The sequence below is a fragment of the Schistocerca nitens genome, chromosome 3 (assembly GCF_023898315.1).
Source record: "Schistocerca nitens isolate TAMUIC-IGC-003100 chromosome 3, iqSchNite1.1, whole genome shotgun sequence".
Classification (NCBI taxonomy): Eukaryota; Metazoa; Arthropoda; class Insecta; order Orthoptera; family Acrididae; genus Schistocerca; species Schistocerca nitens.
In genome coordinates, this window is record NC_064616.1 from 709,684,572 (window position 1) to 709,706,385 (window position 21,814).

The window sequence follows — 21,814 nt, forward strand, 5'->3', positions numbered from 1 at the left end:
GCAAATGGTACCTCTCTGAAGTTGGGAATGTGCAATACATCCAGTTTTACGTTGAGAATACGGTGTCTGAAAATGAAATGGGAAGAATGGTTCAAATGGTTCAAATGGCTCTGAGCACTATGGGACTTAACATCTATGGTCATCAGTCCCCTAGAACTTAGAACTACTTAAACCTAACTAACCGAAGGACATCACACAACACCCAGACATCACGAGGCAGAGAAAATCCCTGACCCCGCCGGGAATCGAACCCGGAAACCCGGGCGTGGGAAGCGAGAACGCTACCGCACGACCACGAGATGCGGGCAATGGGAAGATTTCAGTTGGTTGCTGAAGAGGCAATTTTTACTATTCTATTACGTATTTAAGTGGCAGTCAAATGAAAACAGACAGATGGAAGAAAGTAAGTAAAGTGTTTATTATTTCAAATGTAATCGCCGTAACTGCTAAAACGTTTATCCCATTGTAAGATAAGAGGGCCAATGTCTTTGTGTAAAAATGTTTGTTTTTGCCTACGGAACTATGATTGTACCCTGGCGTCAACCTCTTCGTCCTAAGCAAATCAACGGCCACGAATGTCTTCCTTCAGGTCTCTAACTAATATGCAAATTGCGTGGGGAGAGATCTGGACTGTATGGGGGATGTGTAAGGGTTTCCCAGTGAAACTTTTGCAGCATAGTCGATGCAACAGCCACGCCAACTGCGGGAAAGTCATGATGACCTTTTCCTTTGACTGCAAGGGCCGGCTGCTCATTGATTTTCTGTACACGACGCCGCAATTAACGCACAGCGGCACACGGACAATTTGCAAAAATTGAGCGCGCTATCAAGTCCAAGCGCCCAGGAATGTTGACGGACGGGGTCATTCTGTTGCAGGACAATGCCCGCCGTATGTTGCCAAGGTTATTTCGAGTACTCTGCAGAAGTTTCACGAGTAAGTCCTTACATACCCTTCATACAATCTTGATCTCACTCTATGCGATTTCGCCGGCCGGTGTGGCCGTGTGGTTCTAGGCGCTTCAGTTTGGAACCGCGTGACTGCTACGGTCGCAGGTTCGAATCCTGCCTCGGGCATGGATGTGTGTGATGTCCTTAGGTTAGTTAGGTTTAAGTAGTTCTAAGTTATAGGGGACTGATGACCACAGATGTTAAGTCCCATAGTGCTCAGAGCCATTTGAACCAACCCATGCGATTTCCATATTTTTGGAATCGTGAAGGAAGACATTAGTGGCCGTCGATTTGATTTGGACGAAGAGGTGCTTGCCTGGGTGCAATCATAGTTCCATAGACAACTGGAAACAAAAAATGGCTCTGAGCACTATGGAACTTAACATCTGAGGTCATCAGTCCCCAAGAACGTAGAACTATTTAAACCTAAGGACATCACACGCATCCATGCCCGAGGCAGGATTCGAACCTGCGACCGTATCGGTCTCGCGGTTCCAGACTGAAGCGCCTAGAACCGCTCGGCCACAACGGCCGGCAACTGCAAACATTTTTCCATGAAGGCATTGACCGTCTTGTCTCACAGTGGGATAAACGTATTAATAGTTACGGCGATTACATTTAAAATAATAAACAGTTTACTTACTTTTTTCATCTGTCTCGTTTTCACTTGACTGTCTCTTATAAATTGATTGTACAATAACAGTCGTTACGGTTAAAACACAAACACAAAGACGTTTTTGTCTGAACACTATGTCCAGCAATTGTCCTCCGCGCACCATGTTCTTTCTTTTTAGCATGAATATTCTTCTCTGAGGTTAACGAGAGTTCACCAACATTCTGTACCTTAAGTTTTGGTTATTCACTAAACCGGAGAGGTGTAAGTGCGTCTCGTTACTAATCCACATATTGTTCACTTTGATGCGATTTTCATCAAGAATCTTGACAATATGATCTCAGAATACGGTTCATTACTGATAGTCGCTCCAATTAAGAGATTACACACTCTGAAGACTTCTTGGAGAATCCTTCCCCTTACGAGTCACTTATTCCAAGGTGTAAGGCATGTTACGTGATTGATCGGCATGGACTTTAACCGCTGCTAGTTGAACTGCTGCGATGTTTTCAAGGGTCCGGAGAGTGTTTACACTACCGCCTTTTTCTTTGAACGTCGGTTCGACTCGCTAGAGGTTGCTTATCAACATTCCAGTCGCATTGTCTGATGGAACAAGCTGGTTACACCTAATTTAAAAATGACTCAGAAAGTTACGTCGTGGTTGCACCAAACTCTTATTATTCTGATACTATCTTTCAGTGCGTAGCCTCGTCGATCACACGACCGACGATCCATTGCACCTAAACAGTACGCCGTGCAGATGGTGAGGGTCAGTAACCTTCATTCTGACCACCTCCCTACTGTGTCCCATAGCTACATAAAATCTTCCCTTTTAATTGGCGGAGCTTTTATTCAGCATATAGTGCATACGTACAAAAATAGGGGGAAGGCGGTTAACAGGTGTTTAGTACCTTCAGGCAATCATGAAATTAAAACTAGAGCTGGATACAGTGTACGAGGAATAGACGAAAAAGCAAGGATTAACGAAAGATCAGAAATGCATGAGAGTCTTTTTGTTTTGATACCAAAAGTCAGAAGGAAACACGCTAGTTCAACTAGAGCGGCTCACTGCCCTCACAGACGAGAGTCACGCACAAGGTCGGGTAACCGCTGTGTCGCAATTCCTAAATCTGTTATTTGGCACTGCCGCCAGAAGCGCACCGAAATACGCATCACCTATTGCTGCTTACCGGTCTTGTTTTGCAAAAACTTTAAAAAACATTGGAAATAAGTATTTAATGTTATAGGAGCTTAAGTGGTCGTCCTGCAGTCTTAACTGTCATATAAAGCATTTCATCGGTTCTTGACTTGGTGCTTTTGTGACTTCGCAGAGCTCACATCATCTGATGGTGTGGCAGCTGTGTCAGGGAAGAGAGCGACCGTTGCTTGCCAGTCTGCAGTTTCTGGGAACGACTCGGACAATAGTTGTCTGAAAACAGAAGGTGTTGCAGTACTTCAGCTTTTCTGAAGATAAGGACAGTAGGAATAAATATACCGTCGATGACTCGGGTGTGGACAGCAGTGGGAAAGGAAAGCGGACGTGTCCTTTTCAGAGGTACGGTCCAAGCATTTGCCTTGAGTGCTTCTTTTTTATTTTTTATTTTCTATACTTCAGTCTGGATGGCTGTACATGCATTTGAATCATACCCTTCTCGAATACAAGTGCACTGTGTTAATCACTGCGTCACCTCATTCGACAACTTGTCTGAATTTCGTTTGCCGACAGTTTTTCACTCTCGTATATTGTAATGTTCAACCAGCGCCCCTCCACCTGCTCCCAAGCGCACGTCACACACCACGTTAATACTAATGTTCACTGATGAGCGATCATCTCTCAGACGAAGTCTTGGCACGACTGCCAATTAGAATTTCGTTTAGATAATCTCGAAAATACGGCTACTGCTTTCACAGTCGAAACAGTGTAGTGAAAGTTATTTTCGAACTTGGATTCTTTTGTGACGGATGGCAGCCCTGTACACGTCTCGAAGCTGTATGTCAGCTGCTTGTATGCTGAGTTTCGGCATATTTGACTTTCACATATAATTAGTAATAGCAGAAATAGCTGTGTAGACTGAAATGCACGGTACGCCCGTAGTAGAAGAGAAAGCATGTTTGTAGATACGAGATAATATAAATAACAAACTTGCTGCGAATGCAGACTGTCTCGTCCATGTTCAGCTACAAAGTGCAGAATGGTGTGGCACAATGATGACTCCGGACTCAAACGTGGGAGGAGCGAGATCCAACCTCCAATACGGTCATACAGATTACCATTTCCCTCAATTTTTAAGGCGAAGGCTAGGATAGTTCATCTGAAACAGACAGAGCTGATTTTTTTTCCCCATCCTTGCCAAAGCCGAAGCTGCTTTCCGTCTCCAGTTATCTCGTTGATGATGAAACGTCAAAGCCTCTGTCCCTGCTTCTGTCGCAATAGTGGCCAGTGGAACTACGTCAGTAATGTGTGGAATAGCTGAGAATTTGGGTTTGACGAGAGTCGTGCTAGGGTAGTCCGTGCATTTGTGATGACCAGTGTGTCCGGATGGCTTAGTAGTTAGAGCAGCTGCCTAGTAAGCAGGAGATCCGGGTTGCATCCCCAATCCAGCACAAATTTTCAAATTTCCCCTTCATGTAAATCAAGTTTCCCCCCCACATATATATATATATATATATATATATATATATATATATATATGGGGGGAGGGGGGAACTTGATTTACATGAATGGTATATATATATATATATATATATATATATATATATATATATATATATATATATATATATATATATATATATATACCATTTTGATCCTGCAGCCATCAAAAATCAAGATACAAAGAAATGAACGACATGTAGCTGTGTACTGGACATTGATTTACATCAAAGGGAAAGTTGAAAATTTGTGGTGGACTGGGGTTGCAACCCGGCTCTCCTGCTTACTAGGCAGATACTCTAACCACTAAGCCATCCGGACACACTGGTCACCGCAAATACGCGGACTACCCTAGCACGCCCCTCGTCAGACCCATATTCTCAGCTTATCCACACACTACTGACGTAGTGCGCCTGCCCAAGATGCTCATTGCTCACAGCGTTTCGCCGATTCTCGTAAGAGTTCGAGCGTGATGTGCATCTACACCGAAGGGATCATTGACCATCCTCGCCTTGATTATATCCTTTGGAAAACACTATAGAGTGTAACGAAAATGTACTACAGGACTTTCCTCAAGTGTAGACGAAGAAATTAAGTTATACGAACATGGATCTGGAAACGCTTTGTTTCAATATTGCAACACATTTTCTCCAACTCATTAATCATGGGGAACATACACGAACAGAACTCACCAGCATACCACATGCAACTCTTTCTCACAGGAAACGTTCAATATGCCCTCCGTGGACATTGATACATGCATCAACCCTCCGTCGTAGAGGATCTCGGATGCGCTGATGTATCCATGGAGTATTGCGTATGGTTTCGCAGCCTTCCATAATACGGACACGGAGACTCTGGACATCTTGTACTGACGTTCCACACACAAGAGCTTTCAAATGCCTGCACAAATAAAAGTACAGTGGGTTTAGGTCCGGAGAGCGTGGAGGCCAGGCAATTGGTTCATCTCTTCGTATCCATATGTCACCGAATATTTTATTTGGAAGCCGACGGACATTCTCACTTGTAAGTAGGCTGTTTAGGTTTTTTTATTGGTAACGCCACCTCTGTATAAAAATCACTGGCTGTGCTGTGTGCAGTCTGTGTCTAGTTTGCATTGTTGTCTACCATTGTAGTGTTGGGCAGCGGCAGCTGGATGTGAACAGCGCGTAGCGTTGCGCAGCTGGAGGTGAGCCGCCAGCAGTGGTGGATGTGGGGAGAGAGATGGCGGAGTTTTGTAATTTGTCATGAACTGCTATATATATTATGACTATTAAGGTAAATACATTGTTTGTTCTCTATTAATATCTTTCATTTGCTAACTATCCCTATCAGTAGTTAGTGCCTTCCGTAGTTTGAATCTTTTATTTAGCTGGCAGTAGTGGCGCTCGCTGTATTGCAGTAGTTCGAGTAATGAAGATTTTTGTGAGGTAAGTGATTTGTGAAAGGTATAGTTTAATGTTACTCAGGGCCATTCTTTTGCAGGGATCTTTGATAGTCAGATTGCGTTGCGCTAAAAATATTGTGTGTCAGTTTAAGCACAGTCGCGCTAAAAATATTGTGTGTCAGGATAAGCACAGTCTTGTATAAATTGTTAATAGGGGACGTTTCACACTGAAATGAGGAGGTGCTCCATCATGCAAATGGGCATCTGCCATCTCTGCATTTGTGTACACTGCCGTTGCACGAGCCAAGTCTGAGATTATCTCTGTGTAGTAGCCTGTGTGCTTGCAACAATTATACTGATCGCTGGAACAATTGATGTTATCTGTAAAGAAGTAATGACGTCGCATGGCAACAGGCACAACGTAACCAGATGTCACCAGAGTGCGTGGTCCCCATGATTGTAACATTCTGTTCTTGTGTGTTTCCCATGATTAATGAGCTGGAGAAAATGAGTTGTAACATGGAAACAAAGTGTTTCCAGACCCATGTTCAGGTAACATAATTTCTTAGGCTACGTATGAGGAATGCGTCCTGCAATTTGTGCCGTACATTTTTGTTACACCCTGTATATCTGAAGAAGATAGTTTGACGTACTGTTGTCATCGAAGCCATTCGAGACGAGAGGCAGAAGACTCCACACCCACATAATTCACGCCATAATGAACTTCATGGACAAGCAAATTTGCGGAGTTAGAAATGGTTTGTGGATGGTTTTGTACATACCTATAGTCAAATATCAGAAGTTGTCTATCTCCTCCAAAGTTAAAGATGTCAGAATAGAGTCTATCAAAACGTGGATTGCGCTGTGCATAGGCAGATAGCGTAAACGGCGCTCTTGTTTATTAGAATATGCTTCAGTAATGGCAGGCGACCTCACAGATCGCCGCCACTTTCTACTGTATCAATAGCTTTCTTTACCACCACGAAGAGAAGAGTAAATGAAGCAGAAGAGCTCATTATCCTACGATTTAGTGTTCCCTGAAGATGAAATGGAAACCTAAAAAGTGTAATATGTGTTACAAGTTTCACACAGAAAGAAGTCTATCGTGAAACAGCCAAGAATGAGCCACAATGTCGATAATAGGCTCGAAACATCGCTGGAGATTTTTAAGAAACGAACTGAAGAACTAGAAGCAGATATTCAGCTATAAACCACAATACTTTCCTGACTGTTACGTCCCTCTCGAGTCCTTAGCTGCATTTGAACTGAGTGTTGTAAAAAGCAAAATCGGTTTGAGTCGGAATTTGCGTGACAGTGCATGCGCCACTTTAGAATGGGGATGTGATAGAGAGAGAGAGAGAGAGAGAGAGAGATAGGAGAAAGAGAGAGAACAGTCTCAATCGGAAGTGAGCGTCTTGAAAAACGTTTTTGAAACTCTTACGATCTTGACACTATACTCTCGAAACCACTTATGTGTCCATATGAGCTCTCGTATTCCGTTCAGTTCTACTGTGTTATTAGAATGTGTTGTGTTGGAAGAAGAGCCAACGCCGTGTTACGAATGGAGGCCGAAATGCACGCGTTTTAGCTCACGCAGGCTGGCGTGAGGAGGGAAGAACTATACTGACGTGAGGTCTGGAACATGACAAGGAATGAGAATTCAGAAAGCGGACATAATTAGTTTGATACTTAACTTTAATCCATTAATGAGAAACGTCGCTCTTTACGGTACATTATTCACAATAATATCTGTTCAGAATACAGTCTTGAAATATGACTTCTAGTAACTGAATCTGGCGCCTTGCTAGGTCGTAGCAAATGACGTAGCTGGAGGCTATGCTAAACTGGCGTCTCTGTAATTGAGAGCGTATATAGACAGTGAACCATCGCTAGCAAAGTCGGCTGTACAACTGAGGCGAGTGCTAGGGAGTCTCTCTAGAGTAGACCTGCCGTGTGGCGGCGCTCGGTCTGCAATCACTGATAGTGGCGACACGCGGGTCCGACGTATACTAACGGACCGCGGCCGATTTAAAGGCAAGTGTGGTGTCTGGCGGTGACACCACAGAATGAGCCAACTGAGTTTGTTTTATGTCTTCTAACAAGGGTTCGTCACATGTACCGTAAGCTACTGCTAGGCAGTGATACTCTATAAACGTTTCAACAGTCTCCTAGATTTTAGGTATGAGTGTGGTGTGTGTACTACATCTGGATATTCCTCGTATTTGTGGGAGACATCGGTGGGAGGGAGTAGGGGGGGGAGGGGTCACGTCCAAATATGCTCTCCTACGGTCCCTGTTGTAGCTAAAATATCCTTTTTATTTCTAAAAGTTCGATGTGTTACAGACAGGTTAGTTTAATATAAACCCAAAAGTCGTCATTACTTGTCTGTGTGCGACTGCAGAGTGGATAACTGGGAGTGAGACAAACAAGTTGGTACTCGTCCAGATAAATAGGAAAGATTGCATGCCGGGCTCCGGGGCGAGTGGCCAGGAAGTGGCCGCGCAGCCCGAGGCGTCAGCTGCTGACCTCCGCACTAACACCGGCTGAGCACGTGCAAGTCCTGCTCAGCGTCTGCGACTCCAGAGGGTGTTGCCGGCAGCACACGCCCTGGCCTACTGCCAGACGCTCACACGGAGCTCACTTCGTAAATGGAACAGAGCAATTTCATCAAAATTTTTCGTTTAACATGGATCTCGTTCGAGGAATTCCAAACAAGTTTTTGCAAGACGGACAAGGTAGATTCCTTTCACTGTCATTGTCCAGCACACTTTGTATTCAGTCCCTAATGATTCTCGATTTATAAGGGACGTTGAACTCAAACTTCCGTTCTTTCCTTTCCATAACGTAGTACGTAAAGTAACTATTGATTTGGATTAGAAACACCCTAAGCTCTGTACCTAATAGCTTGCAAGTATAGACGCATGAACAGATAGACCTATCAGTTACCTAGGATAGTCAATTGATGACTAAAATGATGTCCTAGAGAGTATTTTCTAGGATACAGCTGCCGAGTAACTAACTTGGTCCGCTAAAACATCGGATGTAACATCTAACTCAAGAAACGACTGCTGTTAAACCTGATGAGAGCAATGAGGTCCTTGGAGACGGAACTCTGACTCAACCGGAAGTGAGCGTCTTGAAAAATGTTTTTCAAACTCTTACCATCTTGACACTATACTCTTGAAGCCACTTATGTGTCCATATGAGCTGTCGTATTCCGTTCAGACGAAGGGTATTATTTTGAATGATCCCTCCAGTCACATGAATTTCCTCCCACTTCCGCCCAACCGCCCCCCCCCTTTCCACGCGCGAAAAAAAAAATAACAGAAGCTGTAGCAGTGTTGGTTGACGTGGATCCGTTAGGGGAAATATTAATCATTAACAACACTGTAGTACGGATTTTGCTCACGGAACTCGCACAAGACACATATTGTTTAATTTGTTTTACAGTCAGAAAAGAATTATAGCGTGACACAATGCAGAATCGGCAGGCAGCTGGCGCTTCTCATTCGGTTCCGACTATGTAGACTACCCGCTCAAATGGTTCAAATGGCTCTGTGCACTATTGGACTTAACTTCTGAGGTCATCAGTCCCCTAGAACTTAGAACTGCTTAAACCTAACTAACCTAAGGACATCACACACATCCATGCCCGAGGCAGGATTCGAACCTGCGACCGTAGCAGTCGCGCGGTTCCAGGTAGCGCCTAGACTACCCGCGGTTCTAGTTTACTGTGCTGCGAAGTACTGAAAATCCAATGTTTACTTTGCGTAACGTAAACGATGTGTGAAAATACGAATCAATAGATATCATCATTTTCTGTAACGAGAAATCAACCAGTCAAATTAATCTTATTCTGATTTTATAAGAAATAAACTGAATTACTGGAGTTGATACAAGAATAACTGCCTGTGCATTGCAAATATTCCGTAGCAATGTTATTCCAGTACACGTAAAGCAGCACACGTACAGTTGAAGAACAACAAGCATTCCTACTTTGAGCTCAATTTACAATATTTAAGTTTCGTTAACTCAAATAATGTGTTCAAGTTGTAGACGCTTGGACGTGCAGGCATAGCATATGTATCTGCACATAGCAAATTTACTGTTTAGTGTTGCGCACCTTCCTGTATGATCAATAATTGACTGATTGGTGAATGAACAAAATTAAAAACTCGCCCCTAAGAAATAGATGCAGGGGAATGTCGCTAATCTTCTTCTTTTCCTTGTGCCTTTGCCCTACATCGGGACAGGTTCGGCATTCTTACTAACGGATTCCGCGTAGTTAACTTAAGTGGTGGCCGGATACCCTTCCTCTCGCCACCCCGTTACTCAAAAATGGTTCGAATGGCTCTGAGCACTATGGGACTTAACTTCTGAGGTCATCAGTCCCCTAGACTTAGAACTACTTAAACCTAACTAACCTAAGGACATCACACACATCCATGCCCGAGGCAAGATTCGAACCTGCGACCGTTACAGCAGCGCCCCGTTACTCACCAGGATGTAATCGTGTACGCCAACTGTCTGCATGTTGTGTTTTTCATGTGAAAGTGAGCGCAAGTTTTCGTAATGTTTGCGAATCTTGTAAGTGACGCGAGGCTTGAATACCAGCGCAGTATTCACCTAGTGAAATCTGGGAAACCGCCTAAAAACCACAGGGAGGCTGGCGGGCAAAGCGACCCTTGTCATTAACCCGCCGGCCGGATTCGATCCGGTGCCGGCGTATCTCAGTGTCCACGAAACGGTTCTTCCACACGCATGGCTACCAGGGCGGGTTGGAAATTCATTAATAGGGTACCTTACCTAACATGGACGGTTTTAATTTCACTACGTATATAATAGAGTATCTTTTCAATTCAGGATAGAGTCAATGAAAAAAAAAAAACTCTTTGTGCATAAAGCTCTCTCGATTCGCATAGTGCAAGTGGCACGTAATTACACATTTGTAAGATGTTAGAAACTGGCCTCAGAATCTGCTGGCGGAAGTAGAAGACTGCGATCAAAGAACATCTACTCTGGACTCGAGCCACGTCGAGCTGGCACTCCTGCAATTCATGCTACTATCGATTATCGCAGCGAAGCGGGCGCTGTTGCTAAGGGCTACCGATTGTAATCCCAAGTCCTGTCGCGGTGTCATACAAGCAGCTCTCTCCCTGTCTTTCCTAACGCTTAACCCGTCATACGACGCCCGCTGTTAGTCATAAATTAGCATAGGCTATTTGATTTATTTATCTTTGGGACTGGATGTCCTTTCCGTCACCACAGCCGTCGTTTGAACGTCAGGGAGAGAATTCATCTGTCAATCACCTAACTTTCTTCTGCTTGTTACCTCACCGGTATATAGACTGCAAGTGTATCGCATTTTCCGCGGCGGTGGCTAAGGACCGTCTCAGACTCTGTCTAAACTAGCATCGAAAACCCCCTGAAAGACTTTTAGTATGGCCAGTGTACCAGACCAGCTGTCGTTAATTCGGCAGGCTGATTCGCTCGCTCTCTGATTTATCTCTCTGTTTATCAAACTATCGCGTTTCAAGTAAAGCTGTTCGAACAGATCACTGTACGAGTACCTTAACGCGCAAATTTCAGTTAACTGATACGAACATTAAATGTTGGTGAACCATCTGCACATTTGTAGTTCATGATAAGGCTCTGAGTCAGATATATTGCTTGGATGTCTAACTTCCTGGTGAAGTGAAAAGCATACTGAACAATTACCAAACCGCCTTCTACTGCACCCACTAATAGATAGTAAAAAATAAAAAAAAAATAAAAATCAAGCGAAAAGCAGAAAACGTAGAAGGAGAGAGTACTGGGAAAACTAATCTTTAACATGCTTGGTAGAATAAAATAGTTACTGGTCTGAGAAAGACAATAGAGGGGGGAATTGGTGGAAGGTGGTTAACTTTCTTTGAACGTTAAGTTCTTTAAAGTGATAAAGGACAAGTATGAGTAACTATTTCTTAAAGTTTGTGTCGATACCTGGGTGAAATCTTATGAAGGTACATTTTTTTGTACTATTACTTACGTATTTCAAACGACTGTTTCTTAGGTCTCCACTTACAGGCATGTAAATGTGACGAATAACCCTGATCTCTAGGCCTAATCCATCGATGTAAGAATTAATTGCAAAAATTAGAACGACTAAGGAATAAAGATATATAACGATGGAGTACTTAGTCACTTCCTCCGTTTAACTACGGCTACTTTACGTACTTGTAAGCATTGTTAACATCAAGTATCTACCTATTCGAACAATTAGTGCATTATTCAAGTACTAGTGGGGAAGATGTCAGTAGACAACACACTTACAACAATACACAGAACCAGACCAGTAATAACCGCCACAAACAACGCTGAAAAGTGGCGGCAACCAAATCGAGAATTCAACCATATATTTAAAGTATTATAAGCACGACTGCAATGGCTGATATAAGTTTACTTCTGGTTAAGTACTGGGACCGAACCGGTAGTCGAACATGAGCTCGGGTTTATCAAGTGTAGGAAACGCCACGTCGTTGAAGAGAGTAGCTTCGTGTAGCGCGTTCATTGGGTGATGTGGACGAAACATTAAACGGAAAGCCAAACGCGTACCACCACCTCGGAATCTGAAGCCGGCGTTCTCAAATGCGAGCCCAGGATTTCAATGTCGCACGAGTTCTAGAACGGGCTTTTCCCGTTCGTAAAAGAGAAAAAGGAAGCGAAGGGTCGGCGGAAAAAAGGCATCATTAATTTTGAATTGCTAATGGTCTCTTCTCGATAGCCAGTGCGAAACAGCAAGACGTGGGCACGAGAAAGGCGTGTAGTGAAGGTAGCGAATGGCACTGACCTGTCGGCGTCCATGTCCCGGCGCTGCGGCCAGCTGACTGCGCGTCGCCCACACGCAACGCAGCCGCCACGGCGCCGGCAGCCCCCAGAAGCCAGCCGCCACTAGCGCCGCACCGCGCCTGTCGCCGACACCACGCATCACACAGCACTCGCTGTGTTCCATCTGCGACAGCGAAATCGTGGATGATGACACTTTTCGTATGGTGGCGTAGTGGTAAGGCACTCAGCTCGCATACGAGAAGACAACAGCTCACATCCTCTTTCGGAAATACATACACTACTGGCCATTAAAATTGCTGCACCAAGAAGAAATGCAGATGATAAACGGGTATTCATTGGACAACTATATTATACTAGAACTGACATGTGATCACATTTTCACGCAATTTGGGTGCATAGATCCTGAGAAATCAGTACCCAGAACAACCACCTCTGGCCGTAATAACGGCCTTGATACGCCTGGGCATTGAGTCAAACAGCTTGTATGGCGTGTACAGGTACAGCTGCCCATGCAGCTTCAACACGATACCACAGTTCATCAAGAGTAGTGACTGGCGTATTGTGACGAGTCAGTTGCCCGGCCGCTATTGACCAGACGTTTTCAATTGGTGAGAGATCTGGAATATGTGCTGGCCAGGGCAGCAGTCGAACATTTTCTGTATCCAGCAAGGCCCGTACAGGACCTGCAACATGCGGTCGTGCATTATCCTGCTGAAATGTAGGGTTTCGCAGGGATCGAAATGGCTCTGAGCACTATGGGACTTAACATCTATGGTCATCAGTCCCCTAGAACTTAGAACTACTTAAACCTAACTAACCTAAGGACAGCACACAACACCCAGCCATCACGAGGCAGAGAAAATCCCTGACCCCGCCGGGAATCGAACCCGGGAACCCGGGCGTGGGAAGCGTCGCAGGGATCGAATGAAGGGCAGAGCCACGGGTCGTAACACATCTGAGATGTAACGTCCACTGTTCAAAGTGCCGTCAATGCGAACAAGAGGTGACCGAGACGTGTAACCAATGGCACCCCATACCATCACGCCGGGTGATACGCCAGTATGTCGATGACGAATACACGCTTCCAATGTACGTTCACCGCGATGTCGCCAAACACGGATGCGACCATCATGATGCTGTAAACAGAACCTGTATTTATCCGAAAAAATGACGTTTTGCCATTCGTGCACCCAGGTTCGTCGTTGAGTACACCATTGCAGGCGCTCCTGTCTGTGATGCAGCGCCAAGGGTAACCGCAGTCATGGTTCCGAGTTGATAGTCCATGCTGTTGCAAACGTCGTCGAACTATTCGTGCAGATGGTTGTTGTCTTGTCAAACGTCCCCATCTGTTGACTCAGAGATCGAGACGTGGCTGCACGATCCGTTACAGCCATGCGGATAAGATACCTGTCATCTCGACTGCTAGTGATACGAGGCCGTTGGGATCCAGCACGGCGTTCCGTATTACCCTCCTGAATCCACCGATTCCATATTCTGCTAACAGTCATTGGATCTCGACCAACGCGAGCAGCAGTGTCGCGATACGATAAACCGCAATCACGATAGACTACAATCCGACCGTTATCAAAGTCGGAAACGTGATGGTACGCATTTATCCTCCTTACACGAGGCATCACAACAACATTTCACCAGGCAACGCCGGTCACCTGCTGTTTGTGTATGAGAAATCGGTTGGAAACTTTCCTCATGTCAGCACGTTGTAGGTGTCGCCACCGGCGCCAACCTTGTGTGAATGCCCTGAAGAGCTAATCATTTGCGTATCACAGCATCTTCTTCCTGTCGGTTAAATTTCGCGTCTGTAGCACGTCATCTTCGTGGTGTAGCAATTTTAATGGCCAGTAGTATATTTTCTTTTTTCTAGTGTAGGGACAAGCAAAATGTGTGCTGCCTGGTTTTTCTCACAGTCCGAACGAATGAACATAGCAGTTGCAAAGCGAAGGTTGCTTGAAACGACGGTACATATATTTTTAAAAACAGCCGCGTCTTCCTCACCGAGACACCCGAGACGCACGGGCGCTCACTGTCGTTTTTGCTCCTGTCAGCAGCGAGGCATGAAAAACGCTTACCCGGGCGACCGCGCGCCGCTCGCTACAGCATCTCCTGGCGCCTTACACGCTACCAGACATCGTGCTTTCCCTAAATCTCCTAACACAAGTGCCAGGATGGTCTTTCCTTCCATGTCCCTGCAAAATACGCTCTTGTGTTCCATCTATAGCGACGGTTTCCAACCAAGCGGTAATTAAAATCTAATTTTCTCAGAGGTAAAATCAAAAGGGTGCACGAAAATTTACTATTTTTAAAATATCTCTTTTCAACAAATCAATTCCAGTAGCTGCAATGTCATATTTATTTGCTTGTATCTAGATATTTCTGCACAACGAGCTTGTCTGTTTCGGCTTACAATGCACCTGTGGGTATTGTGAATAATGAATCTTACTATGATCAAGAATGCATTTCTATACATTTCTACTTACGTCTAGATGGAGTTGACGATCATATGGCATCCAGGAGCCAACTGCGAATCTTTTGCTGTGAAATATTGTTATTATAATCAAGTAGCTGTTACAATATGAAATTTTTCGTAATAATAATTGTTTGCCAGCTTGGATCCTTAGATGCTATATACATACGGATTTTTTTTATCTTTGGAAGTCATGGATGATCCCAAATAGAAAAAAAAATCTGTAAGTATGTAGCAATTAAGAACCCCAACTGTCAAGTAGGTGTCAAACAATATATAACAAGATTATAACAGCTACGTGATTATAATAACAATATTCCACAACAAAAAGCTCACAATTGGTTCCTGGATGGCATACGATTGTCAACTACACCTGAAAATGGCTCTGTAAGCCGCAACAGGCAATACATGCAAATAAATACTGCATTGCACCTACTGGGACTGATTTCTTTAAAAAATGTCGTATTTCGACGTAGTTCATGCTACAGCCCTACTGAGACAGAAACTTTTAAAATATCTTACTATTATCACTATTTCGTAATACTGTAATACTAATAACGTAACTTACCGCTAATTACATTTTTTTTCAAATACTAGAACCGGTATTAACGTGTGACACAATGTGATGGAGTTTACTACGGTTTGTGAAATGAATGTTTAAACTATATCTTCCTCACACAGACCATCCACTACAAACGTGCTTTGTACTTTGTTCCATACATTCATAACAGAAAAATTGAGACATATCATCACACATGCTTAAATATCTGATGAAAATGCCTTCTTCCAGTTGACAGTAGTTCATGAAATACTTGCTTCGTTATTGACTTTGCAGCGATAAACGAACTGACGCCACAAAACAACAGTAAATACAGAACGACTTCTAAACTGCTGTAGGGCCTGCAGTGTATTATTATTATTAGTATTATTATTATCAGTGACAATGGTCAGACACAAAGCGTTGGCAGCTTGAAGTCCTCCAATTTCTATCAGTTCAGAAGCAAGGAGTCCAGAAATCAAGTGATTTACGAACAGTGGGCCTCAGTATAGTGTACACACTTTAATTTCGTTGATTTTAAGTGGGGATGCGAGGCGTGGGTGAAGCTAGAGTCGATATGGAGAGGAGTGGTGCAGAAAATGTGTTTGGCAACAAGTGTCTACCCCCAATGTGGTTAGTTAGCTTTCTTTTCTGCTTGTAAGAAGGAGTCTCAGGTAACAATCACGATGCACTAAGCATTGGCTCATCATTACTTAAAAATAGTTGTTACAAATAAGCAGTTCCAGTTGTACCACTGACTCATTAGCTCATGGATTAATCAAACACTTACAGTAACTAAATTTATTATGTTGTACTTCTAGAAAGCTGAAAAATCCCGTTTAGGGCCAGCAGCCGGTCACTAAATATCATTCATCATTAAAAAAAAGAAAACAAAACGACCATAAAACGACAGCAGTTGCAAGAAATACAAATATGACCGAAAGTTACTAACGTGATGGCGAGAGAAGAGACATCTGTGTATTATAATCTGCGAAAGATCGCGCGCTGCACCAAAGATATAAAAAAAAAAACTAAAAACCACTAACAGAACTGAAATAAACCAGCTGTGAGAAATAGGAAGCGGAGCAGAAAGTTAATACCGTAATATGCTTCGAGCTGAACGTAACTATTCGCACAAGATAATAACAGCTCTGAAAGAAGTGCGAAATTCCAAATTTGAAGAATAAATTCAGAAACTGATTGCAAATGTAAATGAAGAGCTGTTATGTTAGGTAACGTTCGAATCACCAAACTCGGGGTCTGTAGCACCAGACGGAATACCTGTTAAGTTACACATGCAACTTACGGATGAAAATTAGTTAAAATACTAAGTGAGATACTACTAAAAACAAAAATTCAGTCAGTTTTTGTATTATTAGCTCAATAGTTAGCTTCAAAGCCATTTCCAATCTTCCAGTCTACTTGTAAAATAAGGTGCAACGCAAAAGGAAATGAAGCTTTTAATATATAACCCACTGTACGCGAACTAAGTCGCCGGTGTACCCATAGGAGCTACAATACAGGATGCCAGTCAGTATAGGGACATAATTGGACATAGAACGCGAAGAAGAGTCAGGCATCGTTCATTTCATTAGAGAAACAAGAGAGAGTATTTCGATTTAATGTCCCGTCGACGACGAGGTCGTCAGAGGAAGAGCCTTGCCCGGATTGTGGAAGGATCGGAAGGATCGGGAAGGAATTAGGCGGTATCGTTTTAAAAGCGACCATTCCGGAATTTGCCTTAAGCGACTGAGGGAAACCACGAAAAATACTGACCTGAACAACTGTCCTCTCGAATATTAATTCAGGGTGTTGACCACGGCGGCATCTTTCTCGGTGTTACAAAGAATATTAAAAAATGGCGCCATTGGAAAAGTAGGAACATGGCAGTTTTCTTTTACAAATCAAATAGAGAAATCAAATTTTCTCTTATTTTGAAAGTCTAGTATGTTCAGTTTCATTAAAAAGTATAATCATCTTGCTTAAGGGATGAGGTAGGTGAATTAGAGGTGATTTTTCGAAATTTCATGCAGATGATGATCTTCCACCTTTTTTGAAGATCTGCGTCAAAAAATTAACAAGGCTGGAATAAAACTGAAGAGTTGTATAAAAAGTAACTCCAAGGAACCTCTTCTTCTTGAATGGAGACCAGCAACCCGCCCCACTTGGCGCGGGTGGCTCAAATGGCTCTGAGCACTATGAGACTTAACTGCTGAGGTCATCTGTCCCCTAGAACTTAGAACTACTTAAACCTAATTAACCTAAGGACATCACAAACATCTATGCCCGAGGCAGGATTCGAACCTGCGACTGTAGCGGTCGCGCGGTTCCAGATTGTAGCGCCTAGAACCATTCGGCCAACCCGGCCGGCGCGCGGGTGGCCCTAAGCATCTACGACCAGACGACTTGTCTGGCATAGAGGTAATAAATAATATACACGAACCTTCGTCATAAATCAGTCTATATATTACTAAAAACCGTAACAAAATCCCTACAGTAGTTCCTGAGATTAACCTTCATACACAAACACTTTCAGTTATATATAGAAAATATGTATAGATTCTGGTCTATCTTCTCTGGAGTTGCGGGAGCAGTTTACTTCCCTGCTTGTCCTGCCAAGTTACCACCTCCTCTGTAGTTTGAGAGGTGGCATGAGCCCCCTCTCATATTTCTATCTTACGATTTTCCTCTCTAATTGCATGCGGTGAAAAGTCGCTATTCCTTCACACGTGGACTTCCCACGCAGCGTCTCTCGTCACCCGAGTGGTCCGGTGACAGGCGGGCTCTGCTGATCTTGAAAGGGTAAAGCAACGGGTGTGAGGGAGTCGCGTGAATGCCGACATTGTCAAAAGACACGTCCGCAGGGGCCTGAAGTAGTGGCAGGGCTAGAGGTTCCGTTACTTCGCAGAAACTTAGCGAAAACACTTTCTGGCGGGCTACCAGCGAGGCGTGGGAATGACTTGTGTACCCAGGCAGTTTTGGCGGGCAAATTCCCGCGCTTTCTGCAAAATCGTAACTGTGATTGGCTTGCTCAGGGCATAGCTCCGTGACGTAGCAAAATCGGTGCAGAAATTGGCGCCAAGAATCTCCATTGGTGGAATGGTAGTGCTCCAGCAATAGAGTGGAATTTTCCGCTGGTTTTCGAGTTGCTGATTGGAACAGTTAACCACGGCCACTGTCGTGGGGGCGGGAATGTTCTGTGTTCGGTTTGTACGGGTGCTCTGGTGGTGAGTCGGCTCTCGCCTTTCGGTCGGAGTAGGTTACAAGACTGAGCTCTCGCTGCTCTGGACAGCCTGTCTTCCGTTGGCTGTCTAATATACTTTTATTTAATTGTAACTGTTTGACGAAGTTGCTGAAGTTTCGACTTCAACGTAACTTTCCGAGTACAGTTGGCAATTGAGCGTTCTGTGTACAAGATGCCTATGTTGTCTGTCTTGAGCAGTTTTGGCTAAAGTTGACTGTATCGGAGTTACTGTGTGACTTCGCTTGTTAAAATCAACCACTGTACCGTCAGTGATTGTGTGGCGAGCTTTCTTCGTCTCCCTCAGAGGCGCATTTGTATTGCTAGGAAGTCTTTAGTGTGGAACAACCAGGCCAGGATAATTTGTTTCGGGCTATACTCGCGACATTATCATCACCACGACGGGACGTCGAAGCAACCAGCCATCGCCTCCGGTATGCCAGATTGTGTCCGTGCAGTTAAGAAGACAGCTTGGTAATGTACGTCCGCAGCACCAGCAAAGCAGGCAATTTTGCTAGGTGATAATCCGAGCTCAGCAGAGCGCGCCTGTTTGTCTTTTCTAACTTTGATCTGTCTTGGGTGTTCATTGTCTGAGTTCTCACTAATGTAGCAGCAATTATTGCTGGGTTGGCTGTGTGTCTCTCTTAAGACTTGAGTTGCAAGGAATTGGCTCCACATACCACTTCGTCATAAATGTCACAATCTAGTTTAGGGACAACTTCACCTTCACAGCCTTTATTTGAGTATCCAATTTGAGCCAATTTTATGTATTGTAAATGTTTCATGTGTTTTTGTTTATTATTTTGAGTTATAATAAATCATATTGTTATTTTGGACAGAACTTTCATTCTGTTAATCGGTAGAGCAACCCTATCATTTCTCACTACGTTAATGAAACTTTCCTTTATTTAACTTATTTATGAAATTAAATTATTGCAGGTGCCAAACTCTTTTCTACTCCACTTGCAGGGTCGATTACAGTCAGTTCGCGTTTCTTTTTAATCCATGTGCAACAGCAAAAAGTCGGAGTTAGAACAGGGGGGGCTTAGGGCATCCTTTATATATAAAGATTCTAGAAGAATTTAGTGTTAAATACACTGCTAGCCCCGGCACCTCGCAAGTTCATCACATCGCGACTCCCATCATTGACACGAGGTGTCACTCGAATGAAATATGGATCAGATGAAAATAAAAATATGAAACAGCCATCATTAAGATATTTATAAACTACACTCCTGGAAATGGAAAAAAGAACACATTGACACCGGTGTGTCAGACCCACCATACTTGCTCCGGACACTGCGAGAGGGCTGTACAAGCAATGATCACACGCACGGCACAGCGGACACACCAGGAACCGCGGTGTTGGCCGTCGAATGGCGCTAGCTGCGCAGCATTTGTGCACCGCCGCCGTCAGTGTCAGCCAGTTTGCCGTGGCATACGGAGCTCCATCGCAGTCTTTAACACTGGTAGCATGCCGCGACAGCGTGGACGTGAACCGTATGTGCAGTTGACGGACTTTGAGCGAGGGCGTATAGTGGGCATGCGGGAGGCCGGGTGGACGTACCGCCGAATTGCTCAACACGTGGGGCGTGAGGTCTCCACAGTACATCGATGTTGTCGCCAGTGGTCGGCGGAAGGTGCACGTGCCCGTCGACCTGGGACCGGACCGCAGCGACGCACGGATGCACGCCAAGACCGTAGGATCCTACGCAGTGCCGTAGGGGACCGCACCGCCACTTCCCAGCAAATTAGGGACACTGTTGCTCCTGGGGTATCGGCGAGGACCATTCGCAACCGTCTCCATGAAGCTGGGCTACGGTCCCGCACACCGTTAGGCCGTCTTCCGCTCACGCCCCAACATCGTGCAGCCCGCCTCCAGTGGTGTCGCGACAGGCGTGAATGGAGGGACGAATGGAGACGTGTCGTCTTCAGCGATGAGAGTCGCTTCTGCCTTGGTGCCAATGATGGTCGTATGCGTGTTTGGCGCCGTGCAGGTGAGCGCCACAATCAGGACTGCATACGACCGAGGCACACAGGGCCAACACCCGGCATCATGGTGTGGGGAGCGATCTCCTACACTGGCCGTACACCACTGGTGATCGTCGAGGGGACACTGAATAGTGCACGGTACATCCAAACCGTCATCGAACCCATCGTTCTACCATTCCTAGACCGGCAAGGGAACTTGCTGTTCCAACAGGACAATGCACGTCCGCATGTATCCCGTGCCACCCAACGTGCTCTAGAAGGTGTAAGTCAACTACCCTGGCCAGCAAGATCTCCGGCTCTGTCCCCCATTGAGCATGTTTGGGACTGGATGAAGCGTCGTCTCACGCGGTCTGCACGTCCAGCACGAACGCTGGTCCAACTGAGGCGCCAGGTGGAAATGGCATGGCAAGCCGTTCCACAGGACTACATCCAGCATCTCTACGATCGTCTCCATGGGAGAATAGCAGCCTGCATTGCTGCGAAAGGTGGATATACACTGTACTAGTGCCGACATTGTGCATGCTCTGTTGCCTGTGTCTATGTGCCTGTGGTTCTGTCAGTGTGATCATGTGATGTATCTGACCCCAGGAATGTGTCAATAAAGTTTCCCCTTCCTGGGACAATGAATTCACGGTGTTCTTATTTCAATTTGCAGGAGTGTAGATACATAGATTTTATTCTTGAATCAGTCTATCTATTAGTGAAAAGCGTATCATAATTCTTACAATAGTTTTCGAGATTAGTGTTCGTATACAGACAGAAAACGCGGCGGGGGATTTGAATTTATAATACTTCTAGATGTTGCGACGTGTTCTGCGAATGCGCTTGCTTTGGCTCAAATTATGCCATAGAACATGAGAGATTAAAATGAGGAAAATATAAAATTTGTCTGTCAGCTGACATTGCGTGATCCTATTTTTATTTTTGTGGTCGCTCCTTCTCGTGTTCTGTACATACGCTTTTCAGATTCATTTCAGTATTTCAAATCGGTTATCACGACTTTACTGTGTTGACATATACGAGTCTGTAATGTTTCCCAAAGGTTGTCCTGTGGTAGCCATTGACTACAGCGCACTGTAACGAATACATTCCCAGGCGAGAGAAACTATGCGACGTGACACGGATCCAAGTT

The 21,814-nt window shown here is 44.5% G+C and overlaps 1 protein-coding gene across 1 annotated transcript in view; it reads right to left on the reverse strand.

The window, feature by feature from the left end:
- The window catches only part of LOC126248682 (facilitated trehalose transporter Tret1-2 homolog), a 308,477-nt gene extending 295,987 nt beyond the window's left edge, over nt 1–12,490 (reverse strand). The window contains exon 1 of the mRNA XM_049949949.1: nt 12,431–12,490. Within this exon, the coding sequence (XP_049805906.1) occupies nt 12,431–12,444 (14 nt within the window). The 5' untranslated portion in view covers nt 12,445–12,490. The remainder of the gene's footprint in view (nt 1–12,430) is intronic.
- Nucleotides 12,491–21,814: the final 9,324 nt, after the last annotated feature.